The sequence below is a fragment of the Elaeis guineensis genome, chromosome 13 (assembly GCF_000442705.2).
Source record: "Elaeis guineensis isolate ETL-2024a chromosome 13, EG11, whole genome shotgun sequence".
Classification (NCBI taxonomy): domain Eukaryota; kingdom Viridiplantae; phylum Streptophyta; class Magnoliopsida; order Arecales; family Arecaceae; genus Elaeis; species Elaeis guineensis.
The window spans coordinates 50,911,395-50,938,536 of NC_026005.2; the positions used below are offsets into that span (position 1 = coordinate 50,911,395).

The 27,142-nt window shown below is 38.2% G+C and overlaps 1 protein-coding gene across 1 annotated transcript; it reads left to right on the forward strand.

Moving 5' to 3' along the window:
* The first annotated feature begins 514 nt into the window (after positions 1–514).
* Positions 515–27,142, forward strand: LOC105052033 (uncharacterized). Its single transcript, XM_010932722.4, has 8 exons — positions 515–1,134; positions 6,139–6,858; positions 8,172–8,267; positions 8,351–8,434; positions 25,254–25,488; positions 25,613–25,773; positions 26,305–26,586; positions 26,682–27,142. Exons 1-8 carry the CDS (start codon positions 634–636, stop codon positions 26,742–26,744), a joined length of 2,142 nt encoding a protein of 713 aa, XP_010931024.2. The 5' UTR covers positions 515–633; the 3' UTR covers positions 26,745–27,142.

The following is a 27,142-nucleotide window of genomic DNA, read 5'->3' on the forward strand; positions in this document are numbered from 1 at the left end:
GCAATCAACAAGGCAAATGGTAATGAAAAATAAAAAATTATATCCTACGCCACATGCACTACATAGTTATACACTATATCGATCATCTTGTCTTCTTTTTATGGACTCCACTCATCATGCACTCATTTTGATGATTGATCCATGGGTAGGAGATGAGCTGATTGAAGTAGTGCATATTTGTGTTAGTACACATGGTGTATAGTGTAATTTGCCATGTGAATCATAGATGATATGAATCCATTGGGAAAATCATTTTCCTTCTCAAAATAAAATAAAATAATAAAAAATATACATAGCCAACAAGGGGCTAACGTGGCAAGGGCAATATCAGTCTTTCGTCCTCATCGATTACGGGATAACAACCGCTATCCTGGTTTATACGGGGTTTAAAAGCCCGTATGCCGAAAACCAATCGAAGTTTAAAGGCGTCGGTGTCCAAAGTGGGCAATGCTCGTAAGTCATATCCAACCCACTGCTAGCCAAACGAGCCCCCGATCTCACCGTCCTTGAAGACTTGCGAGACATGATGCTCCTGGGGATATACCATGGAGGTCTGAGAAGGAAAAAAAAAAAAAAAAAAAAAAAGAAGACTATTTTAAGGGCGGTAGCCTCTTCGTGGGCGACGTGCTGCTGATGCTGAATAAAGCCCCCGAAAAACAAAATAACCCAAAAAAAAAAAAAAAACAAATCTGTCGAACTCTCTTCTCGTTTACGAGCCTCTCTCCGTCCCTGTCTGAGTTCGATTACGCCGGCCCCGAAGGTCCGTCTCGCTTTTCCCGGCCGCCGGAGATGCCAGCGTCGGCGACGGGAAACCGGCCGGATGAGCTGGCGGAGCGCCTCGGCGTGGGCGGCGCCGCCGCGGAGGGGGAGGCCCTGCTGAAGGCGCTGAGGGAGGTGAAGAACCAGATCATTGGAAACAAGACCAAGAAGCTCCTCTACCTTCACCTCGGCGCCGTCCCCAGGATCGTTTCCGTTCTTGCCTCCGCCGCGGGCGGCGGCGATGCCGCCCTAATTGTCCAGGCGGCGGCCGCGATAGGCAGCTTTGCTTGTGGGGTGGAGGATGGAGTTCGGGCGGTTCTCGATGCCGGCGCTGTTCTTCACCTCACTCGTATCCTCTCTCACCCTGATGAGAAGGTAATTTTGATGGACACTATTTGGATGAATTTCTTTTGTTTCTGTTGTTGTTAACATGGTTCTTGAAATTTTTTATTTTTTAAACTAGGAAAATTGAGTGGAATTAATTGATTCTGATGGAATTGCTGATGGTTATTTTAAATTATTAATATTATTTGAGTTTAAATTGTCTTATTAGGAGAGTATCGAGGTGCAAAGATGCCTTTTTGCAGTAATTTTAACTCATTTTGATTCCCTACTGGTTGTGTTATGGAGCTGATGTAGGATAAGGTGGGTTTTGATGGAAGAGTGTCTGCAGCTTAATGTGGAGCATGACTATCAAGATTATACTTGATATTCAACAGTATGCATGCAAAGAATTGTTGTGTAAGGTGTAATTGCGACACATCAGTTAAGGGATTGGGGCGGAGAACAAATGCAGTTTGTGGGAAGAAAGCTTTGATGTTTCTCCTTGCAGTAGTATCAGTTCTCTATATCCTGTTTTTTTTTATTTGGGTCTAAAACTCTTGAGTCCATAGCAGACGAAATTGCAATTCGGTGGTATATGGTGACTTTCCAGAACACAAGACATACAAGTATGTATTGGACTGTACGGGATGAAATGAGATGTTAAGCAGGAAAATTCTTGATCTCTTGATATGTTGCTGGCTCTGCTGATGTTCTTTTGTCTTCTACTTAGGAGCATTTATTGAAAGTTATTCCGTATCTTTAATTCTAAAGGTTGCAATAGTGGTTTCATGTACTAGATACACTAATGGCACTTTAGGTTCCTTATTTCTAATCTTCTGTCTTCATGGATGGTGAAATACATTTTTCCTAGATGATAATATATGGATAATAGATATGGCATTGTCCAAGGACCAAGGGCTGTTGATGTGGAACTGTGAAGTGAACACTATTTGCTGCAGATTGGTTCATGAGAAGCAATGATTTTGAGAATTTAAAATGTAATTCACAGATGCTAACATGGAGGTTTAGGTGGGATTTTGATGCAGCCTAGGCCATGCTTCAATGGAAAATAGAGATGAAAGACGCACGAAACAAAGAGAATAGCAAAAAGGAAGAAGAAACTCTCTTTTGGAGTTTTGATTCAATAACAGAGAAAATAAACTGACTATAACATTGGCCAAAAGGGCCGTATTTATAGATGAAAAAATCCTAACAAAATGCATAAACAATCCAAAATAAAATAGAAAAATTCAAGATTTTCAATTCATCTAGGATCCTTTGGCTCCTGTTGACTTGTCAAACAATAGAATCTGACTCAGAAATTAGTTGTGACGGCGGAGCGGTTAGGCTTGTAGAGCATGGAAAAAGCTTTCTGAATTAGGGTCTTATAAGCGATTCTGACTCCGGATAAAAGAGGTATGCCTATTCTAGCATGATGGGGGTCAAAACTTGGCAGGGTCTATCGCAAGCAGGTTGATTTCTTGTTCTTTCGGACCTGATCTATCAAATCAAGGTATTTTCCAGCTAAGATGTTTGCGTTAGATTTCATGTTTAATATTATGTACCATATACTAGTTGCCAGCTGTGATGCCTACTTATAGTTTATTAGGCTTAGGTGTAAGCTAAATGACCTCTCGATGGGACGGTTGCCCATAAAATAGTTATAAGTGGCTACAAGAGAGGATTTGAATTAGAAGAATAGGAGCCATTTATGAGAGAATCAAAATGATCGGGTGGTTGATGGGTTTCCAAAAAAATGGAGCACTGATACCATCATCTTCGTGAGGAGCTCAACCATAGAGTTGATGCATCAAAGAGATCATTACCGGAACTCTAAAGGGGGACAATTGGGTTGGGAGAAGCATACAATGCCTTTTGGATTGTCCAGTTTAAATGTGAACAATTGGAAGTTGCTCAAGGGTTATTGTGGCTATAGTGGAAAAATTGGAGCTACAATGATCCATAACAAGGAGAAGCTTAGCTAAGAATAGAGTAATAAGATACCCCTAAAGGGCTGTTTGGTTTCATGTGTATTTTATTGAAATGGATGATCATAAATTGATTTTATACAAAAACAGGAGACCTATTCTCAAAAAAAAGTCATTCTAAAAAGAAACCAAACAAGTGTTTTCCTAAAACTCATACATTAGGTCTTGTATAAATCCATTTGAGCACATTGTGGTAACAAATCAACCCCTCTAAGGATTGCCTTGGTCTGCACAAATGCTGAAAAAAAGAGAAGAAAGACTGGTAATTGTTGTTCTTATGCTTGGAGCTAAATCCGAGAACACAGTTGCTGAATTCATGAAATAATATCAATTGTTAAATGCATGAGATAGACCTTATCAAAGCATAAGTAATCATTGGTGAAATAAACAAAGTTAGAAAACTACCATGGAAGAAGATGTGGTGTCATCTCCCTAATTGTTAGAGTAGAACAATCAAAAGAAGCAACAGATTTTGTTCAGTGGATGGAGGAACAACTGAGCATTTAGCTGACTTGCAGCCGATATGGTTAAAATGAATAAGACTCAAAATATTTGGATAAAATATGTGGAAGATCAGATATGGATGTATGATCTAGTTTATGGTCCCATAAATTAAGAATCAGAATGTGGTAAAAACCACATGTTGTGAGATCCAACAAGCTATAAAAACATATAGAAAATTAAGTAGATTATAAAAATATATGATTGATTTAGTTAACCATCGGGACTAGATCAAGGAGTGATGAGTTCCTGGCAAGAGATGGGCAACAATGACCAATTTATAGATGATAGTGTAAATTTAAAATAGAGAACATGTAAAGGTGGAGTTATTAGGATATAGTTATGTGTGGTTATGCTGTCAAAAGTCCTAATGTCCTATAATATAATATTCAACAAGGGTGCAGTGCAGTTAGTATGGATGGAGGCATTTAAGGTTAATAGTGTGAGTAGCCCAGTAGTGTAGTTCTTAGAAAGGAGCAAGAAGTACCTTGGACAACAGATATGACTGATGGAGTGCAATTGGAGTCTCTGTGGAGGCAAGATTTGTTGAAGCCTCCCAATTGGTAGATATGATGTAATGTATTTTGGAGATGTTACTGAACGAAGTGCATCAAACAATAATCTAGCTTCCTTAGCCTATTTTGTCATGCTTTTCAAGACAGCTTGTTTACAGATGGTTGGGATGTTGAGAGATCATTAAAATTCCAAATGATGGAAGAGATCAAGAACTTTGAGAGGGTGATGCATCTTGAAAGTTAGTACAATTAAGAACACTTTTCTGTTTCTATTTTGTATCTTTTGAAATTATTTTAAGTCCCATGGTTCTCAGTGCAGGGAAAATATCCTAGATTGACTTTCCTTTTTAGTTTTCCATTATTTGTAGGAAAAATGTTACTGCAGGTCTAGGGTCTATACAGGTTAGGATCCTTACGGAATTAAGGATGTGGATCATAGTGGTTGCATATGGTGCCTTTGAAAAGTTCAGCATTTGTTGGATTTAAAGTTCTGAATCAAATTTTTATTTCTTTAATTATAAAAATGTGAAATATTTCATGCAATGCACTTCTTCTTGATTGTAAAGCATTTGTTGGATTTAAAGTTCTGAATCAAATTTTTATTTCTTTAATTATAAAAATCTGAAATATTTCATGCAATGCACTTCTTCTTGATTGTAAACTTAACTAAAAGCCCTATGCTCTATGTTATCCCTTCTTTTCTAAATACATATTTTAAATCATGTAGAATTCATGTATTTAATCCAGCAAACAGATCTTTTTTTTTTTTTTTTTTTTTTTTTTTTGTACATTGATTTCATGACATCAAGGCTCATTTTGAAGTTATTGTGAAGAGGTTGAAGAAGAAGATTCTAACTTCTAAGGTCTCTTGCAGAAGAAGACATCCAGCACTTTTATGCGGTGCTTTTCAGATCATGACTTTGAAGAAGCAGTCATCTCATTCAGTGAGGGAAGGTCTGATGAAGACAATCAGATGAATGAAAGAGTCTAACAGTTAATATCCAATCAAAAGTAATCACTAATCAGGCCTTCCTGAAGAGGCAGAATTGAATATCCAATCTAACAATCATCCTCTGCTCTCAAAATTTGATTGATAAAGGAGCTTAATAATCATTATCATAGTTGCATTGGAATCATATTTATCCACGATAGAGATAGATCCATCATTTTGCACCATCTAACATCTGATTAAACACATCAACAACTTGATCAAAGAACATAAAGAATGAATAATTTGATTGTTGGAGTCTTAAATGTAATGGATGCCATGATATCCTAGGGACTCAATTATGGAGCATTTGATGTATGCCCGGATGATTTTTATACAAGATTTCACATTGGAAGTAAAGCTAGAGTGTTAGATGGCGCTAAAATAATTATTTATATTTTGAATGGACATCATAATATCTTAGGGATTCAACTATGGAGCATTTGATGTATGTCAAGATGACCTTGCGATGAGATCACATATTGGGAGTGAAACTAGAGTATTAGATGGAGCTACAGATGATTATTTAAATGTTCTCAAACTCGCAGATTTGAAGTTTATATCTGTAGCTATTTTTAGATATGTCATAAAGAGGAAATTTGTTCCTTAAGTGTAAATCTCCAGGTCCATTTCTAAATGAAAAATACATTTGATTGCTTTCTGTCCAACAAAGGGGAAATTCCACCAATGCTTGTTAGTTGAGAGGGAGGGGGCAAATTCAGCAACACGTGAGAACTTATAGCATGGGAAACAGAAGGGGGTTAATCAACGAGGGGAAGAGATTGAGATAGAGGAGAAGCCAAGTACGAGAAGGGTGATAACAAGTGGAATCCACCACTAAACCCATTGTGAATGTGAAGATTTAATGTATGTAGATGAATGTATTACATTTTGCATGTTCAATTGCATTTGTTTTATGCAGCATGACGATTTTAAATTATTCTACTGTGGGTTTTAAACTAGTAATTCTGGATGATAATCATGGAAAGTAACAATTATGTCAGCGTTCTAGTATTTATGTGAAATTTCTTGGTCTATCTTGGTTGATTTTGTTTGTTTACAGGTTGTGGATGCGGGAGCACGGTCGCTTAGAATGATATTCCAGTCAAAGTTGACACCAAAATATGATGTACTTCAAGAGAAAAACATGAAATTTCTTCTGTCACTTTTATACAGAGAGAATGAAAATGTGACTGAACTTGCAGCAAGTATTATAGCACACTCTTGTGAAAGAAATGAAGAACAGAAGGCACTCTACGATGCTGGCATTTTGCAGAGGCTTGTTAAATTACTTGGGGGACCTCTAAATCAAAGGGATGCTTGTTTAGAATCTATAGAAGCAATTGTCAGAAATAACTCTGAAGTTGCTCAAAAATTTGCATGTATCGACAATGGGAAGGCATTGAGTTCTTTGATCGAGTTAATACAGGACAGGTATCCTAGGACAAGATTGCTTGCCTGTATATGCTTGATTACTATCAGACATGCTTCTCCTTGTTATGTGCAAGAGATGCAAATCAAAACTAAATTAATACTAATATTGATCGAGCTCCTTGAAGAACCTGGTAAAGCAGGGGATGAGGCTCCATTTGCATTGACAAATCTAATAATGGATGAGGAGGAGTTACATAAGCAGGCCGTTTCTATTAATACAGTTGATAGGCTCTGCAATTTCTTATATAAGGGTCCGATAGAGGCTAGGCGTCTCCAGGGAATATTGCTTGCACTAGCTGAACTTTGCTCAAAATTGGAAAAGTGTAGATCTCAGCTTCTATCTCTGCAGGTTTGTTGATTCACTGGAAAACTAGATTGAGAGTGATTAGCACCTATATGTTCAACCCATTTCTGATAAATTATCATTTACATTTTTATTCTTAAGTTGCTAAGTTATAGTGGATTGTTCACATATATTACATACTCTGCTATGTCTGTGTTCATGCACCTGTGAAAATTGACTAAGTAGACAGAAACATTTGACTTACTCATGCCTAACTAGGTCGAAGGATGATTGTTGAAATTAGTTGATTCACATTCAGGTTTTCTTTGGAAACTGGTGAACATTTGACTTATTCATGCCTAAGTAGGCCGAAGGATGATTGTTGAAATTACTTTTGAGATGATGTTTAACATAATAGCCATTGGCCTAGAAAAAAATGACTACACTTAGTTTTGTTTGGTGCTTTTAAGACCATCCATTATTCATAGCTATTTTATAATTATCATTCTTATTTGGTCCTTTACTAGGTGAGTATGATGTTTTCTATGTTATCCACCTCTCTTTTATTCCTGATTCCATATCTAAGAAGTTTGTTGTTCAGAAACTTTGAGCCACCCGATAATTGTATGACACCTGGAACTTGACTCCTGGTGATCGATAATGGTTGCAATATATTGTCTTCTTCATGCCATGGCTTACTTGACAGCATTTCTTATGTGCTTGTAACTCTTACCATATCGGCCTTCATTTTTGTCAGACCTCAAATAAGCCAGATGAGAATTATTAACAAAGTAAATGGAAAGTATATGAGCCATCACTCTGTTTCCATGGGCGTTAGTCCTATTGACTACACCGAAAGATGCTTATATTTCCAATTAGTTATTTGAGACAGTGCTTTACCATTTTGGACTCAATTATCAAGATCAGCTATCTCTAAGACATGGTGAACATATTAGCAATATCAACTTCTAAAAGAGAAAATGTATAGGGATTAACATTGCCCTGTGAAGGAACAATGGTATTTAAGCTTCGGTGCAAAGAGGAAGATGCTACATGATTTTGGATCTAAACACCAGGATTGTTTCTGACTTGTATTATAAAAAATCTAGAACTGAAAAATGAAGTATGTATACCTGTCCTTCATTTTTCCTGTGTAGTCTGCCATGTCCCTTTCAGCATGCATGTTTGTAAATTCAGCAAGCCTGTTTTTAATCTATACTGATATAGAAATACATGTTATATTTCAATGTAGTTCTGTCCAATCTATACCTGATAAATTTCTCTGCAACATTGTCATGATTAGTACAATTTTGCATGCTGGTCCTTGCTTATGATTTCTTCGTATGCATTTATTATCTGACTAAAATATGATGTTACAGGTGTTAAACTTTATTGTTGATGCATTGAAGCATGATTGCACTGACGTTCGTATTGCAGCATGCTGCTGTATCAGGAACATTTCACGGTCACTGAAGGTTTGTAACCTGTACAATTTTGTTTTGTTGTTTTTAATTTCTGTTAAAAATTTTAGGTTCTTTATTGATAGGCTGGGATTTAGAATCTGAGTGCAGGCCATCTTTCCAGTGAAACTGTTGTTGTTCCTTTGGTCCAGCTTTTGCACGATGAATCTAGTTCAGTACAGGTATGCATATATTTGTTAATGAGTTTCTTCTTGAAATAGCTGCCCTATGTTTGAGCATATCATTATTAACTCTTCTTTGTTTAGCCTAGTCATTGTCTTAACTTAAGCAGGTGATGGGGTCAGTGTCTATGAGAAATTCTGTACATCCATGTATGTTAAATCTTATAAAAGAAAATAACGTTTTTTACAGAAAAAGCTCTCTATATGATATGGGCCTTGGTTTAGCCAGGAAAATTTGTTGGTTCAAGTTGATTATCATTCTATCATGGTCCATATATTGCAGCCCTGTCCTGATTGAGAGTTTGGCAAGTCTTATACACTTTGATTAACTGATTAAACATGTGGATGCCAACTTCCAGTCTGTATAAATGTGATTGCAAACACTCTAATTTGTTTAGTACCACGATCTCTACATATGCATGCCTCTATGTCATGATTAACCAGATATCATCATATGTGATGCACATGATTTATTAAAGAAGCATCTTAGGAATGGTTTAGATCCCATCAATTAAGATTGTTTGCAGTCAATTTGATAAATATACATCCCATTTTACTTCATATTAAGGACCCATGCTGGTACTGGGGCCTGTGTCGGTTGCCTAGTGGCATGGTTCAGTATGGTATCGTGCCATTTTGTGTGGGGCCCGTACCAACACAGTAAAGCTAGGAGAGGGCAGGGGAGAGGGAGAATAGGAGAGAGGAAAAGAGAGAGGGAGAACGGGAGGGAGGGAGAGGGAGAGGGAGAAAGGGAGCAAGAAAGCTAGTGGAGGTTTGAGGAGCCACGTGGAGGGGCTCCACATCTAGTTCGTCTATTTTATTTGAAACAGAGGTCTGTTGGGAAATATATCCCAAAAGTTAATCGTCAACCTGTTGACGGTTGAGCAACTTTGTATTGTAATTGATTTGTTAATAAATAAAATATATTTTTGGCATTTTTCATCATAAGTTTTCATCTTCTAATGAACTCCGTTGTTGTGATGAAGTTCTTAGGACTATTTAGATTCGATAAAGAGAGGATTTATCGATTAGTCCTTAAAACTATACACGACCAAATAATAGGCTGTTAATAAGGACGACAGCTTCTATCGAGTATAGGTCGCTGTAGGTCATATGGGTTGGTTGTCCTCTTAACCAAAGAGTGTGGAGACACTAGTATGGCATATAGGTGAGATGTAAGGATATATCGTCATTGAACGTGACCAACTCCAGAGTATTCTGCTGTCGAGAATGTCTCTGATGGGATATAGGTATAAGTGTCCCTTAGACCTGAGATCGCCTCAGTGACTTGCAAGCAACTTACTGTGCTTTGGTACTGAACTAACTGAATTTCTAATTCAGTGACGGAAGGCTTCTGGGCATAGTCAAGTACTTGCGAAGTCAGAGTATGATCGAGATGTGATTGATCACTCCAAGAGTTGGAGAAGAATGAGTCACTGTATTTCAATTTAGCAAAACCTTGATCAGGATAATCCATCAGATGGATTTGATATTTTGAAATACAATGTGGACAACCTGATCAGAGTTGACAGTTGAACTCTGAGGTGTCCTATGAGCATTTTGATCAAGGGGATGAATTATATGGAAACTATATCCGCATGGGTTCTAAGGATGTTTTACACATTCGACCTATCCGGCCGTCGGGTACCATTGTTAGATGGTCACTTCGATTGGTACAGGAATTTGTTCCTGTGCTACCAGCTTAGGTTCGGACCTATGAGGTCACACACATTAGAGTTCACGATCCGATCGGATGGTTGATCAACGGTTAAGAATCGTTCTAGGGTTAAGTGATCAATACGATTGACATTTAACCTAGTGCAAGTGTTGCAGGAAAATCGATTAGCAATTTGATTGCTAATTGGCTTAATTTGATCAAGCCAAAGGACTGAGATTAAGTCTAATTAAATATGATTTAATTAGATTTGGTTTGGGCTTGATTGAATCAAGTCCAATTGGTTTATTGGATAAGCCAAGTGAAAGGAAAAACTAGTCCTAGTTCAAATAGGACTTGGGTCAACCTAATTTCTAATTTGATTAGAAAATTAAATTAGATTTAAATCTAATTTAATTTGATTAAATTAGGCTCTTAATTGGGTTAAGACCTATTTTAATTAGGTTGATTTGGTTTTGGTTTGAGAAACCAAATTTGAACAAGTCATAGATTGAATCTTAGTAAGACTAGGATTTCACCTTACGCCACCTTAGCCCCCACGCCCACTCTCTCTTATCCCATGCCTACTCTCTCTTATTTTGTGCGACAAAACCCTCTCTCCCAGGTCTTCATGCACGTCCAAAACTTTCCTCTCTTTCTCTCTTACATGGAATGTGGTTATGGATCAAGTCAAAGTAGGAATTAGTTTGGATTTTAAATTCTATGAGATATAATTTTAGGAAACCAAAACTCTTTCCTTATGGCACTGATTTTACTCAGATTTTTTTTGAGATTTTCGTGACTTTTATGGCACATAATATGCGCCCTTTGCTGATGGTCCACGGCAGAAAAAGGAGGGGATGCCCAAGAATTGGGCGCCCCTTGTCTTGCCTTGTTTGGATAATCCTTGATTAGGTATTTGACCTAGATAAGGACTCTTCATATCTCTTTATTTAAAACGAATTTCTTTATGAAATTTTCGTGGATTGCAGAGCATTGAGAGACCTTTGGGGCATCCAAAAATCAAGGAGAAAGAGTCTTGGGGCGTGGAGATCTAATAGACACAAAACTAGGTGTTTGGGTTAGAGCAAAGAGAAGAAGAAGAGGGTCTTCTTTTAGAGTTGCTGGGTTCATCTCTTCCCTTCATCTGTAAGTTTTCTGAGAGTGTCTCATCTAAAACTCCTCCTGCTTCTCATTTTTGGAAGAGTCCAAATCAAGAAGAAGGAGGCATCTGATCGACCATCAAAGAAGGATCAGTGCAGTACTAGCATATTGTGCTGATTTTTTGGATCAAGACTTCTGATCGTGATTCGTGGGCTCGTGTGGATGACTTCTAGAGGCCGGACGTGTGTGCGGCTTGCAACATCATCCTCAAGCACGGATCAACAAAGTTAGAACGTTTAACTTGCAAGGTAATAGATCTGATCTATTATATTTTACATACATTAGATGTAGTATAGAAACATGTTGATATGATCAACATGTAGTTCTTGCTCTTTATATTTTAATTTCTGATTTAATGTCATGTAATAATCATGTAATAGGATCTTAGATATAGGAATTCTCTGATTTTACAAGATAAATTTTGATTTATTTTAGTCTTCCGCTGCCTGATCTTGAAACTTTCAAGATCTAACCCTGAAACCCTAGATCTGGTTCCCTCAATTGGTATCAGAGTCTAGGTTGTTTATTACATGATTATTTATACATGCTTAGATTATTTCTTAGATTAGATCTAATTTATAATCTGATTGTTAAATCTGAAATTAAAATTTTTAGATCAATCATGAACTGTAGGTTGTCCTGCTGTAAGGTTTACCCCTTACAGTACAAAGATTGTCCTAGTTTGTATAGATTTATCTTTAATCATAAATTTGTTAGATGTGATTTAGATTAAATTTATGATTTATTAGATTTAAAGGGTGTTTAAATCTAAAATGAAATCTCTTTGTTAATAATTCTCGCGCAAAAAATCATCATATATTTGTCTGAGAAATTTGCGCAGTTTAAAGTTGAAATTGTTTCAATTACATGAACCTGTTTAGATTAGATCTAAAGTAGTTTCATGCTTTTTTTTACTTGCATTTTGATTATGAATCAAACATGCAACTTGGTTGGTAGAACCATGTTGTAAAAATATTTTACAAACATGAAAATTGTTTTCAAAAAGCCGAACCCCAACTCTCAGCCCAAAACTTAATTGAGAATTAAGAAGTTGTTTAATTAGGTTCTAGGATTGTGAATTGAAGAACTTAAGACACAAACCATAACACATTGGGTTAATGGGTTAGTGGGAATTAGGTCCATTAATTGGGTTAGATCTAAGGTTAGGTTAAAGATGGACTTAATTAGAGAATTGACTAAATCTAATCAATTGTTATCTTAGATTAGGTCAAGGATTCTCTAGATCAATTACAATAGTTGTAGTTGATCAAGTCCATGTCTTTAACGAGAACCAAATGGACTTGATTCTTGGCTAAGCGGTCTAGCACGAACTGTTAGGTTGATCTAATCGAAACTAATTAAACTAGTTGGTGTCTAAGGTAAACCAGACCGATGGTTTTTAATTGGCAGCCCGCTTATCTGGCCATTTCTGATGGTGTCTAAGGCAAGCTTTGGCAGATCCTCCCACCGGTCGAACTTGTCTGGCCTCTTGGTGAAATTATATTTTGATCGGATTACTTGACTATTCGAGCTGACCTATGTCAGCTAGGTAAATCAGTGTGACTGATTTAGGTGCTCTTAGACCAGCCCTTTTAATGGTTTCCCTTAAGCTGACTTGGTAAAGCCAATGGGAGGATCATGATAAGGTGGTTCATCTAACCTCATCCTCTAAATCAATTAAATCCTCTAAAATTATTAGGTCCTTAAAATGAAATAGTTATGGTGATAACTAGATCATAGCCTCCCATTAAGTGGACGATAATGGATCCATCAGTTGGATAATCATTGGAGGCCCAAAGGCCTGGTGCTTATAGGCTGATGGACTTGTCATTCATAATATGATTTCTTGACTGCATCTTTCTAAATAGTGGTTAGATTAGCCAACCAAAGTTGGGCCTAATCATTCATTGGCTAGATGGGCCAAGTATGGTCATGTTAATGGTTAGACCTAACCGGACCTTTTCAGTAGAGGCCAAAGCCTACTGATTAGGGACGGGCAAAATTAAAATTACTAGAAATTGTTTAGAGAAACAATTGGTTATGAACCTACCTTTAGATGTACATGGATTGGCCAACCAAAGTTGGACTTGTGTGCAGTCTAAGTGGATTCTAGTACCCATTAAGGAATTAGGATAATCCCTCCAATTCGAATAAAATAGTGAGAGAAACTTTTTGATTAAAGTTCAAATCTTTAGGTTTAATGAATCAATTACTAATTAGGTTATGGTTTTCCTTTGTGCAGATATGGCCACTTTCCTATCGCTCCGATCATTGTTGGACAATGATAAGTTGGTGGAACCCAACTTCGGTAGCTAGTACTGAAAGTTGAAGATAGTCTTGGAGCATAAACGGATCTTGTATATGATAACGGATCCTGCACCTGAGGAATCAGTTGCCAATGTACGTGGAACAGTCAGAGACACTTACCAGAAGTGGCTTAGTGACCGGACCACGGTGCGCTGCATCATGCTGGCTGCCATGAGCGACGAGTTCAGTCGCAGATTTGAGACGATTCAGTTAAAGGATATATTTCAAGTGTTGGAGGATGCCTTTGGCATACCCGATGACGTGGAAAGGCACAAGACTAGTTATGCCATCTTCAACGCCAAAATGCGGGATGGTGCCTCTGTCACTGATCATGTATTGTACATGATCGAGCTGATGGAGCGTTTGAGCAAGCTCGGCTTTCTCTTGCATGAGCAGCTTGGGAAAGATGCAATACTGAACTCGCTGCTCAACTCTTATCTCTCATTCCTCACTCATTATAGAATGACAAAGCCTGAAGTAAACTACCACGGGTTCCTGGGGTTGCTTCAGAACTTTGAGAAGGATCACCAACTCCACAAGGAGTCGGTGAACTTAGTGGGAGGTTTGTCTTCTGGTTCTCGACCCTTTAAGAAAGGGAAGAAGAAAAAGAAGAAGAAAGTAAAGAAGGTGCAAGTTCAGGCTGGGACATCAGTGCAGGACCAGACCAGAAAGATCAAGCCCGATAAGAGTCAAGCTGAATGCTTTTTTTACAAGAAGCGGGGGCACTGGAAAAGAAACTGTCCTCAGTACATTGCCTCCCTAGATCCGAACAGGCAGAGAAAGAAGCAAGCTATTGCTGGACAAGGTATTTATATGATAACTCCTTGCAATTTTTCTATTTGTGATATAACTGACTGGGTATTGGATACCTGTAGTCCTTACCATATTTGCAATTCGTTGCAGGGGTTGCAGGTCAGTAGGAGATTCGAGTAAGGCGAGAGGTTCCTGAATATTGGAGATGGAAGATCAGTTCCAGTTCTAGCATTAGGAATCTTGAAACTTGTATTTGAGTCCCATACCGTTGTTCTTAATGATTGTCATTTCTGTCCCAGTTTCTTTTTAAATGTCATTTCTGTAGGCCTTCTGGCCAAAAATAATTATGAAATTTCAATAAAGAAACAAGTTTGTAATATCATTATGAATGGTGTTACTATTTTTTGTGGACATTTGAACAATGGTGTGTATATGTTATCACAACCTGTTAATGTAGTCTATTCCACTGGCAAGCACCCTAGATTAGATAGTGTATCAGATATTTACTTATGGCACTGTAGGTTAGGTCATATAAATAAGAACAGGATAAACAGATTGACTCAAGAGGGAATTCTCGAAGTCAGTGATTGTGAATCACTTCCAATCTATGAATCCTGTCTTCTTGATAAAATGACTAAGTCACCTTTTACTGAAAAAGGTGAGAGAGCTACTAAGCTCTTGGGCCTAGTACATACTGATGTATGCAGGCCCATGAGCACAAGTGCTAGAGGTGGATATTTCTACTTCATCACTTTCACGGATGATCTATCCAGATATGGATGTCTATCTGATGAAACATAAGTCGGATTCATTTGAAATGTTCAAACGATTCCGAAATGAAGTAGAAAAACAAACTGGGAAGAGTATTAAAACTCTTCGATCTGACTGAGGGGAATACCTTTCTGGTGAGTTTCTCACATATCTAGGAGAGAATGGGATTCTCTCCCAATGGACTCCTCCAAGAACACCACAGCATAATGGTGTGTTTGAAAGGAGAAATCGGACTCTGTTAGACATGGTCCGATCCATGATGGATTTTGCCAGCTTGTCGATATCCTTCTGAGGATATGCACTCGAATCGGCCTGTTATCTGTTAAATAGGGTTCCAAGTAAGTCTGTAATTAAGACTCCATATGAGATATTGACAGAACGTAAGCCAGTACTTTCACATCTTAGGGTCTGGGGGTGCTCGGTCTATGTCAAACGGTTAGTTACAGATAAACTTGGATCTAGGTCTGACAAATGCACATTCATAGGGTACCCCAAAGAGACCAAAAAATATTTTTTCTACCATGCTGATGAACAAAAGGTGTTCGTCAGCTTTAAAGCAACTTTTTTAGAAAAAGAGTTCCTTGGTGAAGGAACCGTTGCCTCTAAGGTTGAACTTGATGAAATTCAACAGATAGAAGGACCGACACCAATAGTTGAACCTGAGTCGGATTTGATTAAATCAGATCCGGAGCCCAATGTACCTGCACCATTAAGGCGATCCGGTAAAGTACCGCGTCAGTCGGACAGATACTATGATTTCTTGGTCCGGGACGGTGATCCCATCGAACTCGATGAGAACGATGAGGATCCGATCACCTATATGGATGCAATGCAGAGACCTGATTCCGAGAAATGACTGGAAGCCATGCAATCCGAAATGAAGTCTATTAAGGTCAACGATGTATGGACATTGGTTGACCCATCTGAAGGGGTTAAACCTATTGGCTGTAAATGGATCTTCAAAAGGAAGAGGGGCGCAGATGGAAAGGTGGAGACCTATAAAGCCCGTCTGGTTGCCAAAGGATATCGTCAACGTTATGGTATTGACTATGATGAGACGTTCTTCTCTGTGACAATGCTCAAATCCATTCGGATAATGCTTGCAATAGCTGCCCATCTGGATTATGAGATCTGGCAGATGGATGTAAAGACAGCTTTCCTGAATGGAGAGCTAATCGAAGAGGTGTATATGATACAACCTGAGGGGTTTATATCCATAGATGAGTTCAAGGTGTGCAAGCTTTAGAGATTCATTTATGGATTGAAGCAAGCTTCTCGGAGTTGGAACATGCGTTTTGATAAGGTGATCAAAACGTATGGCTTCGTTAAGAACGGAGAAGAGCCCTGCATCTATAAATGGGCAAATGGTCCAGTTGTGGTATTCCTTGTCTTGTACGTGGATGACATTCTCTTAATCGGGAATGACATCCCCGCACTACAGGGAATAAAAGTTTGGTTGTTATCGCAGTTCTCTATGAAGGACTTGGGTGAATCATCCTACATCCTAGGAATGAAGATCTATAGGGATAAATCTAAAAGGATGCTTGGGTTATCCTAGTCCACGTACATAGACACTGTGCTGAAGAGGTTCAGCATGGAGAATTTCAAGAAGGACTATCTACCAATAGGCCACGGAATTTCTCTCTAAGAAGGATTGTCCGACAACTCCTGAAGAGAGAACGTATGAGTAGAGTCCCATATGCTTCGGCCGTGGGATCTATCTTATACACCATGACATGTACAAGACCAGATGTGGCATACTCACTAGAAGTAGTGAGTAGATACCAATCTGATCCTGGAGAAAATCACTGAAAAGTGGTTAAAGTCATCCTTAAGTATTTGAAAAATACTAAGGACCAATGATTGGTTTATGGCGAGTCAGATCTGAAACTTGTGGGGTTCACAGACTCCAGCTTTCAATCTGACTATGATGACAGCAGAAGCGTGTCGGGTTATATCTTTATTCTGAATGGTGGAGCCATCTGCTGGAAGAGTTCTAAGCAGCATACTATGGCAGACTCTGTTTGTGAGGCGGAGTACATCGCAGCATCGGATGCCGCGAAGAAAGCTGTGTGGCTGAAAAAATTCATCATCGAGCTCGGAGTAGCATCCTCCCTCGATGGTCCGGTCCTGCTCTACTGCGACAGCACTGGTGCCATAGCTTAGGCGAAGGAACCCAAAGCACACCAGCGGACGAAGCATATTTTGCGCTGCTTCCACCTGGTCCGAGAGATCGTGGATCGAGGTGACGTCGACCTTCAGAAGATCGACGAAAAGGAGAACCTGGTCGATCCTTTCACTAAAGTCCTGGCGATAAAGGAGTTCGACAACCACAAGTCGAAGATAGGTATTAGATACTGTGCCAAGTGGCTTTAGGACAAGTGGGAGTTGTTGAAAAATATGTCCCAAAAGCCAATCGTCAACCTATTGACGGTTGAGCAATCTTGTATTGTAATTGATTTGTTAATAAATAAAATATATTTTTGATATTTTTCATCACAAGTTTTCATCTTCTAATGAACTCCGTTGTTGTGATGAAGTCCTTAGGACTATTTAAGTTAGATAAAGAGAGGATTTATCGATTAGTCCTTAAAACTGTTCACGACCAAATGATAGGCTGTTAATAAGGACGACAGCTTCTGTCGAGCATAGGTCGCTGTAGGCCATATGGATTGGTTGTCCTCTTAACCAAGGAGTGTGGAGACACTAATATGGCATACAGGTGAGATGTAAGGGTATATCGTCATTGAACGTGACCAACTTCAGAGCATTCTGCTGTCGAGAATGTCTCTGATGGGATATAAGTATAAGTGTCCCTTAGATCTGAGATCGCCTCAGTGACTTGCAAGCAATTCATTGTGCTTTGGTACTGGACTAACTGAATTTTTAATTCAGTGACGGAAGATTTCTGGGCACAGTCAAGTACTTGTGAAGTCAGAGTGTGATCGAGATGGGATTGACCACTCCAAGAGTTGGAGAAAAATGAGTCGCTGTATTTCAATTTAGCAAAACCTTGGTCAAAAAAATCCATCAGATGGATTTGATACTTTGAAATACAATGTGGACAACTTGATCAGAGTTGACAGTTGAACTCTGAGGTGTCCTATGAGCATTTTGGTCAAGGAGATGAATTATATGGAAACTATATCCGCATGGGTTCTAAGGATGTTGTTCTACACATTCGATCTATCCGGTCGTCGGGTACCATTGCTAGATGGTCACTTCGATTGGTACAGAAATTTGTTTCTGTGCTACCGACTTAGGTTCGGACCTATGAGGTCATACACATTAGAGTTTACAATCCGATCGGATGGTTGATCAACGATTAAGAATCATTCTAGGGTTAAATGATCAATACGATTGACATTTAACCTAGTGCAAGTGTTGCAGGAGGATCGATTAGCAATTCGATTGCTAATTGGCTTAATTTGATTAAGCTAAAGGACTGAGATTAAGTCTAATTAAATATGATTTAATTAGATTTGGTTTAGATTTGATTGGATCAAGTCCAATTGGTTTATTGGATAAGCCAAGTGCAAAGAAAAACTAGTCCTAGTTCAAATAGGACTTGGGTCAACCTAATTTTTAATTTGATTAGAAAATTAAATTAGATATAAATCTAATTTAATCTGATTAAATTAGGCTCTTAATTGGGTTAAGACCTATTTTAATTAGGTTGATTTGGTTTTGATTTGATTTGGTTTGAGAAACCAAATTTGAACAAGTCATAGATTGAATCTTAGTAAGACTAGGATTCCACCTTACGCCACCTTAGCCCCCCATGCCCATTCTCTCTTATCCCACGCCCACTCTCTCTTATTTTGTGCGACAAAACCCTCTCTCCCAGGTCTTCACGCACGCCCAAAACTTTCCTCTTTTTCTCTTTTACATGGAATGTGGTTGTGGATTAAGTCAAAGTAGGAATTAGTTTGGATTTCAAATTCTATGAGGTAGAGTTTTAGGAAATCAAAACTCTTTCCTTATGGCACTGATTTTATCCAGATTTTTTTTGAGATTTTCGTGGCTTTTATGGCACATAATATGCATCCTTTGCTGGTGGTCCACAGCAGAAAATGGAGGGGACGCCCAAGAGTTGGACGCCCCTTGTCTTACCTTGTTTGAATAATCCTTGACTAGGTATTTGACCTAGACAAGGACTCTTCATATCTCTCTATTTAAAATGAATTTCTTCATGAAATTTTTGTGGATTGCAGAGCATTGAGAGACTTTTGGGGCGTCCAAAAATCAAGGAGAAAGAGTCTTGGGGCGTGAAGATCTAATAGACACAAAACTAGGTGTCTGGGTTGGAGCAAAAAGAAGAAGAAGAGGATCTTCTTCTAGAGTTGCTGGGTTCATCTCTTCCCTTCCTCCATCTGTAAGTTTTCTGAGAGTGTCTCATCTAAAACTCCTCCTACTTGTCATCTTTGGAAGAGTTCAAATCAAGAAGGAGGCATCTGATCGACCATCGAAGAAGGATCAGCGCAGTACTAGCATACTGTGCTGATTTTCTGGACCAGAACTTCTGATCGTGATTCGTGGGCTCGTGTGGACGACTTCTAAAAGCCGGACGCGTGTGCGGCTCGCAACATCATCCTCAAGCCCGGATCAGCAAAGTTAGAACATCTAACTTGCAAGGTAATAGATCTGATCTATTATATTTTACATATATTAGATGTAGTATAGAAACATGTTGATATGAATAACATGTAGTTTTTGCTTTTTATATTTTAATTTTTGATTTAATGCCATGTAATAATCATGTAATAGGATCTTAGATCTAGGGATTCTCTGGTTTTACAAGATAAATTTTGATTTATTTTAGTCTTTCACTGTCTGATCTTGAAAAAGTTTCAAGATCTAACCCTGGAATCCTAGATCTAGTTCCTTCAAGGTCCCGAAGGGGGCTTCTTTTTATTTTCGAAGATTTTAAGTGAAGTCGGCTAACCCTTTGCCGACTTCACTTAATTTTTTGAAAATAAAAGAAAAACTTAAAATTAAGATAGCCGACTTCACTTAAAATCTTCAAAAATAAAAAGGAGCCTCTTTTTCAAAACAAGAGAATCAGAGGTGGAGTGCCTGGTTGTCCACCACTCTCCACTGGCTGTTTGCCACCCTCCCTCTCTCTCTCTCTCTCGTTTCCTTTTTCCTTCTCCCTTTCAACACCATCATCGATTTCTCATTTTGTTTGCCGAAACTGTCCTGGTCTGCTGCTAGTATGGCTTGGTATACCCCAAATTGGATGGTTTAAAACGGTTCCACCATCTTTGGTTCATATACTATTTCATGGGTATTTACTGAAGATTGAATGTGGAGTGTATTAAGGGGGTGTTTGGTTCACAATCGGAATTGAAATCGAAAACGAAATGGCCAAATCTCCTGAAATGTTTGCTTCGTGATCAGAATTAGAATCCGAATGGAAATTTGAATCCTTAAGGGAGAGTAGGGATCGAGTTTTTGGTAGATTGGGCCATTCCCATTCCATCCTGGAATCGAAATAGGATTCCTCCCAACCAAATGGTTAGAATGGAAATCATCCATTCCCATTTCGATTCCAGACCCCAACTCCCCCCAACCAAATGACCCCTAAATATATTCTTGAGGGAAGTAGGCTTGTAATACTTTTTTTTTTTTGTTATGGAGTTGGCTTATGATATGAGATTCACAATCTCATGTATGTTGGGCCGAAGAAATTTGGTAATGATAGTAGAGATTGGATTGGGATGTTGTTAGGGATGGTTCTCATTCACATAGTTTTCCATGCTTGGCTCTCAAATTAGGGGAAAGAAAAAGTGAAACCATGATGTGAAAGGCTTTGCATTAGCCACATGTGGTGCAATGATCTCAGGACATGCGGAGCATATGATTTGATGACATTCGTAGCCAAACTCTAATTTTTGCTTGTGAGAGGAAGTATGGATGGCTTGGATCTACTAGATTATTTTTTTTTGGGTGTTATCTACATAGTTATGACACTTCTGCTTCTATATGCTGCTCTTGTTTCTCTATTAAAGGAGAGCAAGAAGTTAATCATTGTTTTTTTTGCTTAGAGCTCAAAATGTTTGATTGAAAATATCGAAGGGTGTTTGTGCCCCTTATCCTACTGTATGGAGCAAGGTTTGTTGAACCTGTCGGTTCATAGTATATGGAACCAGACCGATTGGCTACCAACATGGTTCGACGTATTATTCAATTTGCTTCTCCTTTGAGCTCTCAACCCTCATGCTCACATTTGAACCATGGCCTCACCTCTACCTAGAGCTCACGACCCTTGCCTTCCTCCGCGCTCGTGACCCTTGACATCGCTCGCCCTCCCCTATCGGCATCACTGGTATGTGTCCCTCCCATTTCTCCCTCTCTTTTCTCCCTCCCTCTCTCTCTTGTGTGGTTAAGATTAGGGTTTTGAGCCCTCTCTTTCGAGCTCTCCACCCTCGACGATGAGGGCTTTCGAGCTCTCTCCCCCTCCCTTCCATCCTCTCCCTCCCTCTCTCTCTCTCTCTTATTTTCTCTCTCCTCCTTCCTCTTTCTCTCTGACTCTCTCTGCATCGGTACGTTCTGGAATTGCATGGTATGGATTTGTATTGTGCTGAACCGGTTGTTAGTTGGTACACCCTCTGGTATCAATTTGGCAGACCTTGGTATGGAGTTTCTCATTAGAGTCAATCTTGGCTGTTGAAGCATGAATAATTCAAATATAATCATATGTTAAATTTGTAGCTTGAAGTGAAGTGGTTTCTTTCTGTTGTCTCCCCTACTTTCTCTATTTCCCCCTTTGTTACCTTATATTCTCTTCTCTTTTCATTTGTTATCTCTTTTCTTTCCTCCTCTAATCTTCTCGTTCATAGTTTTACTTGCCATTATCTGTATTGCTGTTTGAATTTGATTTTAGATCAATATTATGGAATCCTTTTCCTAACACAAAATCCTACATATTGTATTTTTAGGATGACCTCGGAAACTAACATTTATCCTTCAGTCAGTAGAAAATTGTTCCCTTCTACCTTGTTTTCATATGTTGGATAATGTAAGCAAAATCCTAAATTTCTCAGCCCCTTAGGTTGAGCCATGGATAAGCTAGGCACTCCCAAGTGGGCCTGGAATATTTTGATGTTAGTACCAGACGTTCTACTATGTTATTTGCTCTTTTACCCATCCTTTCTTCTTTGATCCCTTTCTCTTCTTTCCATTATGATAATTAATGTTGATCTTATTTAAGATTGATGCTTTGATCCAAGAGAACTAAGCATTTGTTATAGCTTGTACTACTTTCTTAGAGCCTTTTGTGGTAAACTTGGTTTAAGTAATGGTTGGCATGGAAGCTAGGTTTGATGCTTTTGTTTGTAGGGGGCACAATATTGCTGTTCAGGGATAAATAGAAGTGGGATATTCCACTTCAGGTTAAATATTTCTCAAATATAAAATTATATCTGTACACCTCAAATTCAGATACATATGCTCAGGGGTGCATATCGGTCAAATTGGGATAGGTTAGAAGCTAATTGGGACCCGACCCAATACCAATCCCAATTGGTTCTTGATTTTTGGAACCTAAAGCAAACCGATGAATGTGAACCAACCTAACCAAATCCAATTAAGATTGGGTTGGTTCTTGGGTCAATATTTTTCTTTAACAAAAGAAAATAAAGCATTGATTTATTAAAAAACATATTAAAAACTAATGTAACAAAGTTCGTATCCATCAAATTAATCACAAGTTTGTCTTTTAAATACCAAAAAGTCAAGAGAGAACCTACAAAATTATTTAGTAAAAGAGGAGAAAAAAGAGTGATCGTCATCCAAATGTTTAGTACAAGCATAAGCAAATTTTAATTAAATTTTAATACAATACTATATATCTCTTATGCATATACATAAATATGTGCATATATTTACACAATCACATATGTGTATGTGTGTCTATATAATACATGCATGGACTGGTTTGAGTTGGGTTAGGTTACCCAACCCTAAACTAGACCCGAGCTAATCCAATTGGGTTTCAAAAAAATTAGAACTGAAATCGACCCAAAAAAGCTGACCCCTCAACATTGATTTTGGTTTCTTCTTGGTTGGACCCAAACCCATGTGCACTGCTACATATGCTCAGTGAACAAAAGAATGCAGATGTGAATCATGGAGTGAAGTAGATGACTACAAAAATGGTATACGTGTTGTAGGTCGTTGTAGTATAGTGTTTGAGTATTCCCACATTTTACATTGGGGACATAGTTTTAAGCCCTAGCAATGGCATAAATGTCTTTTTCACTTGGGATGAAGTTATAAGGAAGGGCTTGATATCTCAACATCTTTCAAAAAGTACAGCCCTAAAGTGAGTAGAATGAAGCAAAGGATTCATGTAGCCAACCCCAACTAGTTTGGGATTAAGGCTTAGTTGAGTTTAGTTGTATAGGTATCAATATTCCTATACTTCATGTCTAAATGTAGGCATGTAATTTAAAATGGAATGAGAAGCTCAATTGATGTGCCTCTTTTCTTATTCATTGGTTGAAATATGACTGAAGCAAATGCTGGAAATTGATTTTCTTCTTTTCGTATCCTACATTTTACTAGCATCACTCGTCCCCAATTTCACTCAGAAATGCCTGGATGCCTAATTACTTATATATATCTGTGCTTGATAAATCCACGTCCAATTCCCATGCATCTTTTCTTGACCTGTCCATTGTTATCGAAGTCTTAGCATCCATAAGATTGCATAGCCCTAAGCAATCTGGATCTTATCCATGGGTTGGGATTGGTTAGGATAACAAAATTTTAAATCATATAACGAATCACACAATCCTTTAAATCACAGGACCTAAGTTCATCATGTTATTTGTATATTAAATTATTTTATATAATTCACTTCTGGCTAAATGGCTTTTAAAATTGTTTATTATCACCAATAAGCCTCAAGCGCATAAAGTTAGCAAGCCCATTAGTCATTAGGGTTTCTAATCTATAGAAAGTGAAAAAAAGGAGTTGATGGAGTTGAAGCAAGAGGCAAGTTCTTATATTTTTACCGCCATCTCTTAAAATCTTATCGTTTCTTCCTAGAATGTTCTATTTAGGATTTTGAGTTGATAGGTGGAACGTAGTTATATTGAATGATGGACATAATGTTGTTTTCATGAGATATGCTTTATTGGGCTTATGATGGTGGAAAGTAGACCTCATATATGTTTGGCTTTTTTAATTTTCAACATTATAATTGACTATTTTATCAAATTTCACAATTGCTGTGTTTTTACAAAATTTTTGAAAGAATTAGGGAAAAATGTCAACATCTTGACTAGATCCACAATTTGATCTGATCTAACACCCTCTATGATTCATGACTCGATATTATCTTCATAACATTGGACTGGCCAGCCACCACCCGTGCCTGTTAGACCTCTTCCTTCATGCCCTAAGACACCGATCCTAATCTGATCTCAAACCCTTATTAGAGCCCTAACTGATTATTGCTCCTTCGCTATATGGGAGAAAAAGATGCATATTTGAGGGAAAAAGGGGACACCTGAAGAATCACCCTTTCATTGTCCAAATGCATCTGTGGTTAAAGAATTTGAGGGAATGATTGCTAAGACTATACAAATCCAAGCAGCAAACTCTCCTGCTAAGAAAACAAATGAGATCAAGGACAAACTACATCTTTTGAATAAAGATGGTATGGAAGTTTTAAAGTTTCTGGTCAAATAAGAAAGAGAAAAACAAGTTGCATGGGTCAAAGAACATACAGATGTCGCATTAGGAGTTGTATATCATCATGCATGAAGGATAAATCTGAATTTTCTGTCTTCTATTGGCTTTTTGGCTCCACCTTCATGTTTAGCTCCATCTTTACAAAGTTTCCTGTTTATGATTATTTTGCTTTATGAGAATCAAATACCAATTTGTTCGTCTGTGCTAGTTCCCTACTGATATTGTATTTCAATGTTCTGAGCAATATCGTGCTAATAATGACAATATCCTAAACTGTCCGTAGCATGTTGATATTCTGGCATCCTTACTGAAGGATTCTAGTCTGCATGATGTATCTAGCACCGGACATCATCATATAGTTCTGGAGTGTACTGCTGTTGATTACTGCCTTTAGTTGGTAGGTCAAAATTTTGTAGTGACAGTATATAAGTGCTTGAATGATTTTCTGGGTAATATTTTTTGTTATAGGTTGCTGCGCTTGGTGCTATTTGCAATGTGGCTGTCAACTTTGCAACTCGAAAGTCCGTTTTTATTCAATGTGGAGGTGTTTCACAGCTTGTTCAACTATCCAAGTCCATGGATCCAACACTCAGACTAAAATCTGTATGGGCTTTGAGGAACCTGATGTTCCTTGCAGACAGAACAGATAAAGAATGTGTTCTTATGGAGCTAACAGCATCCAATCTGGCTAGCCTAATATGTGGTAATTCTATATTCTTTTTGACCCTACTTCATAATACTACATTAGACATTAGAATACATAATTAATAATATAAAATGATATTTTAAACTGTAGAATACACAATTAATGATATAAAGTGCTGCAGATTCTGAACATCCCATTCAAGAGCAGGCCTTGGCCCTGGTTAGCAATCTCGTTGATGGATGTGGAGACCCTTTTGAGCATGCTTTTGCCGAAGATAATGCCATTATAAATGCTCTTGCTAGAATATTACATGGTGCTTCCTCTCCAGGAGTATGCATACAGGTCGGTCTTCTGCTTATGTCTAATTACAAAATTCTTCAGTCAACTTCTAGCTTTTTTTTTTGGCAGAGAGTCAACTTGTAGCTTTAAAGTGGGTATTCTTATGATAAATGAGACTATTATCAAGATATCAAAAGGGAAATGTTCATTTCATAGCTATGTTGCGTATTCAATATATGGGCGATGTAAGATTAAAATGAGCCTGAAAATAGGCCAGAATTATCTTACTTTACAGTTCTACTTGCCTATTGGTTGGACTTGCGTCCAAGAAATGGAACCTGCTAATACTTTAGTCCAGGTCTTGCACCTGTTTGCAATGCATAGCCTCAGAGATCTGATCAGAACTTTTTATTGTGCATAGAATTGCTACCAATAGAAGTAATAGCGTCTTCCAATCCATGTCTTGTTTATTAAAGGGACATAGTATGATGGCATTGAACAAGCTGTATGAATCTTACAAAGTATGGAGATTATTATCATTGTTGTTGCTTTCATTCTCTTTGACCTGGTATAATCATATAAATTTTTCCTCAGGGAATGTTTTTGCTTGCTAATATTGCGGCTGGGAATGAGTTTCATAAGGAGGTGGTGTTGAATTGTCTTCTTCCACCACAAGCAAACGGGGGCAGCCCCTTGTTCATTATTAAGTTTTTGCAGAGCAAGGAAAATTTACTAAGAGTGGCTTCTGTGTGGTGCATAGTTAACCTAACCTATCGAGACAGTTTATGCTCATCCACTAGGGTTGCAAGACTCCGAGATGCTGGGATAATATCTCAAATAAAAACTATGGTCAATGATCCCTGCTTGGATTGCAAGGTTTTATATTTTTAGCATCCGAATATAAGCTTCTTTTTCATCCTGATACAAGTTACTGTTGATTTTAACTTTTAATGGCCTTTTCTGTGTTGCAGCTTCGAGTCAGAATGGCTCTCGAGCAGTGTATGGATTTTGAGAACACTCAGCACGTCCATTAATGTCAACTTTTTGTTGTATAGTTTGCAGTTCTTCTGAAAGAATGGAACGGATTAATGCTCTTTGGAGGACCATCTCGGTTCCAGTCAAAAGAATTTAATGCTTTTAAAGCTACAAGCTGAGAAAAACAGGGGTGGTAGATGCTGATTTTGATCAAGGGGACTTTCAAGGGGCTCAAGGTGAGTTCTAATGAACTCCATGTAACATGTCATCTTTGTTTTCTTTGAAATATTTCATATGCTTGATCCAAACTACAGAATTTTCTGGGGAGCTGCTGTTATAGCCTTGAGATGCATGTCCATCCTTGTAGTCCATTCCTACTGTAATTGTGTTGGTGCAGGATCCATGCGTGCCTGTAATGATAACTCGCTTTCAAAGAGAGAGCTGGAACTTCGGGAAA

Bases quoted from the DNA above. Each gene is read 5' to 3' on its own strand.
- LOC105052033 (XM_010932722.4), top strand. From the start codon at position 634: ATGCTGAATAAAGCCCCCGAAAAACAAAATAACCCAAAAAAAAAAAAA. The intron at 1,135-6,138 runs GTAATTTTGATG...GTTTGTTTACAG, and splicing joins TCTCTCACCCTGATGAGAAG to GTTGTGGATGCGGGAGCACG. The intron at 8,268-8,350 runs GTTTGTAACCTG...GCTGGGATTTAG, and splicing joins ACATTTCACGGTCACTGAAG to AATCTGAGTGCAGGCCATCT.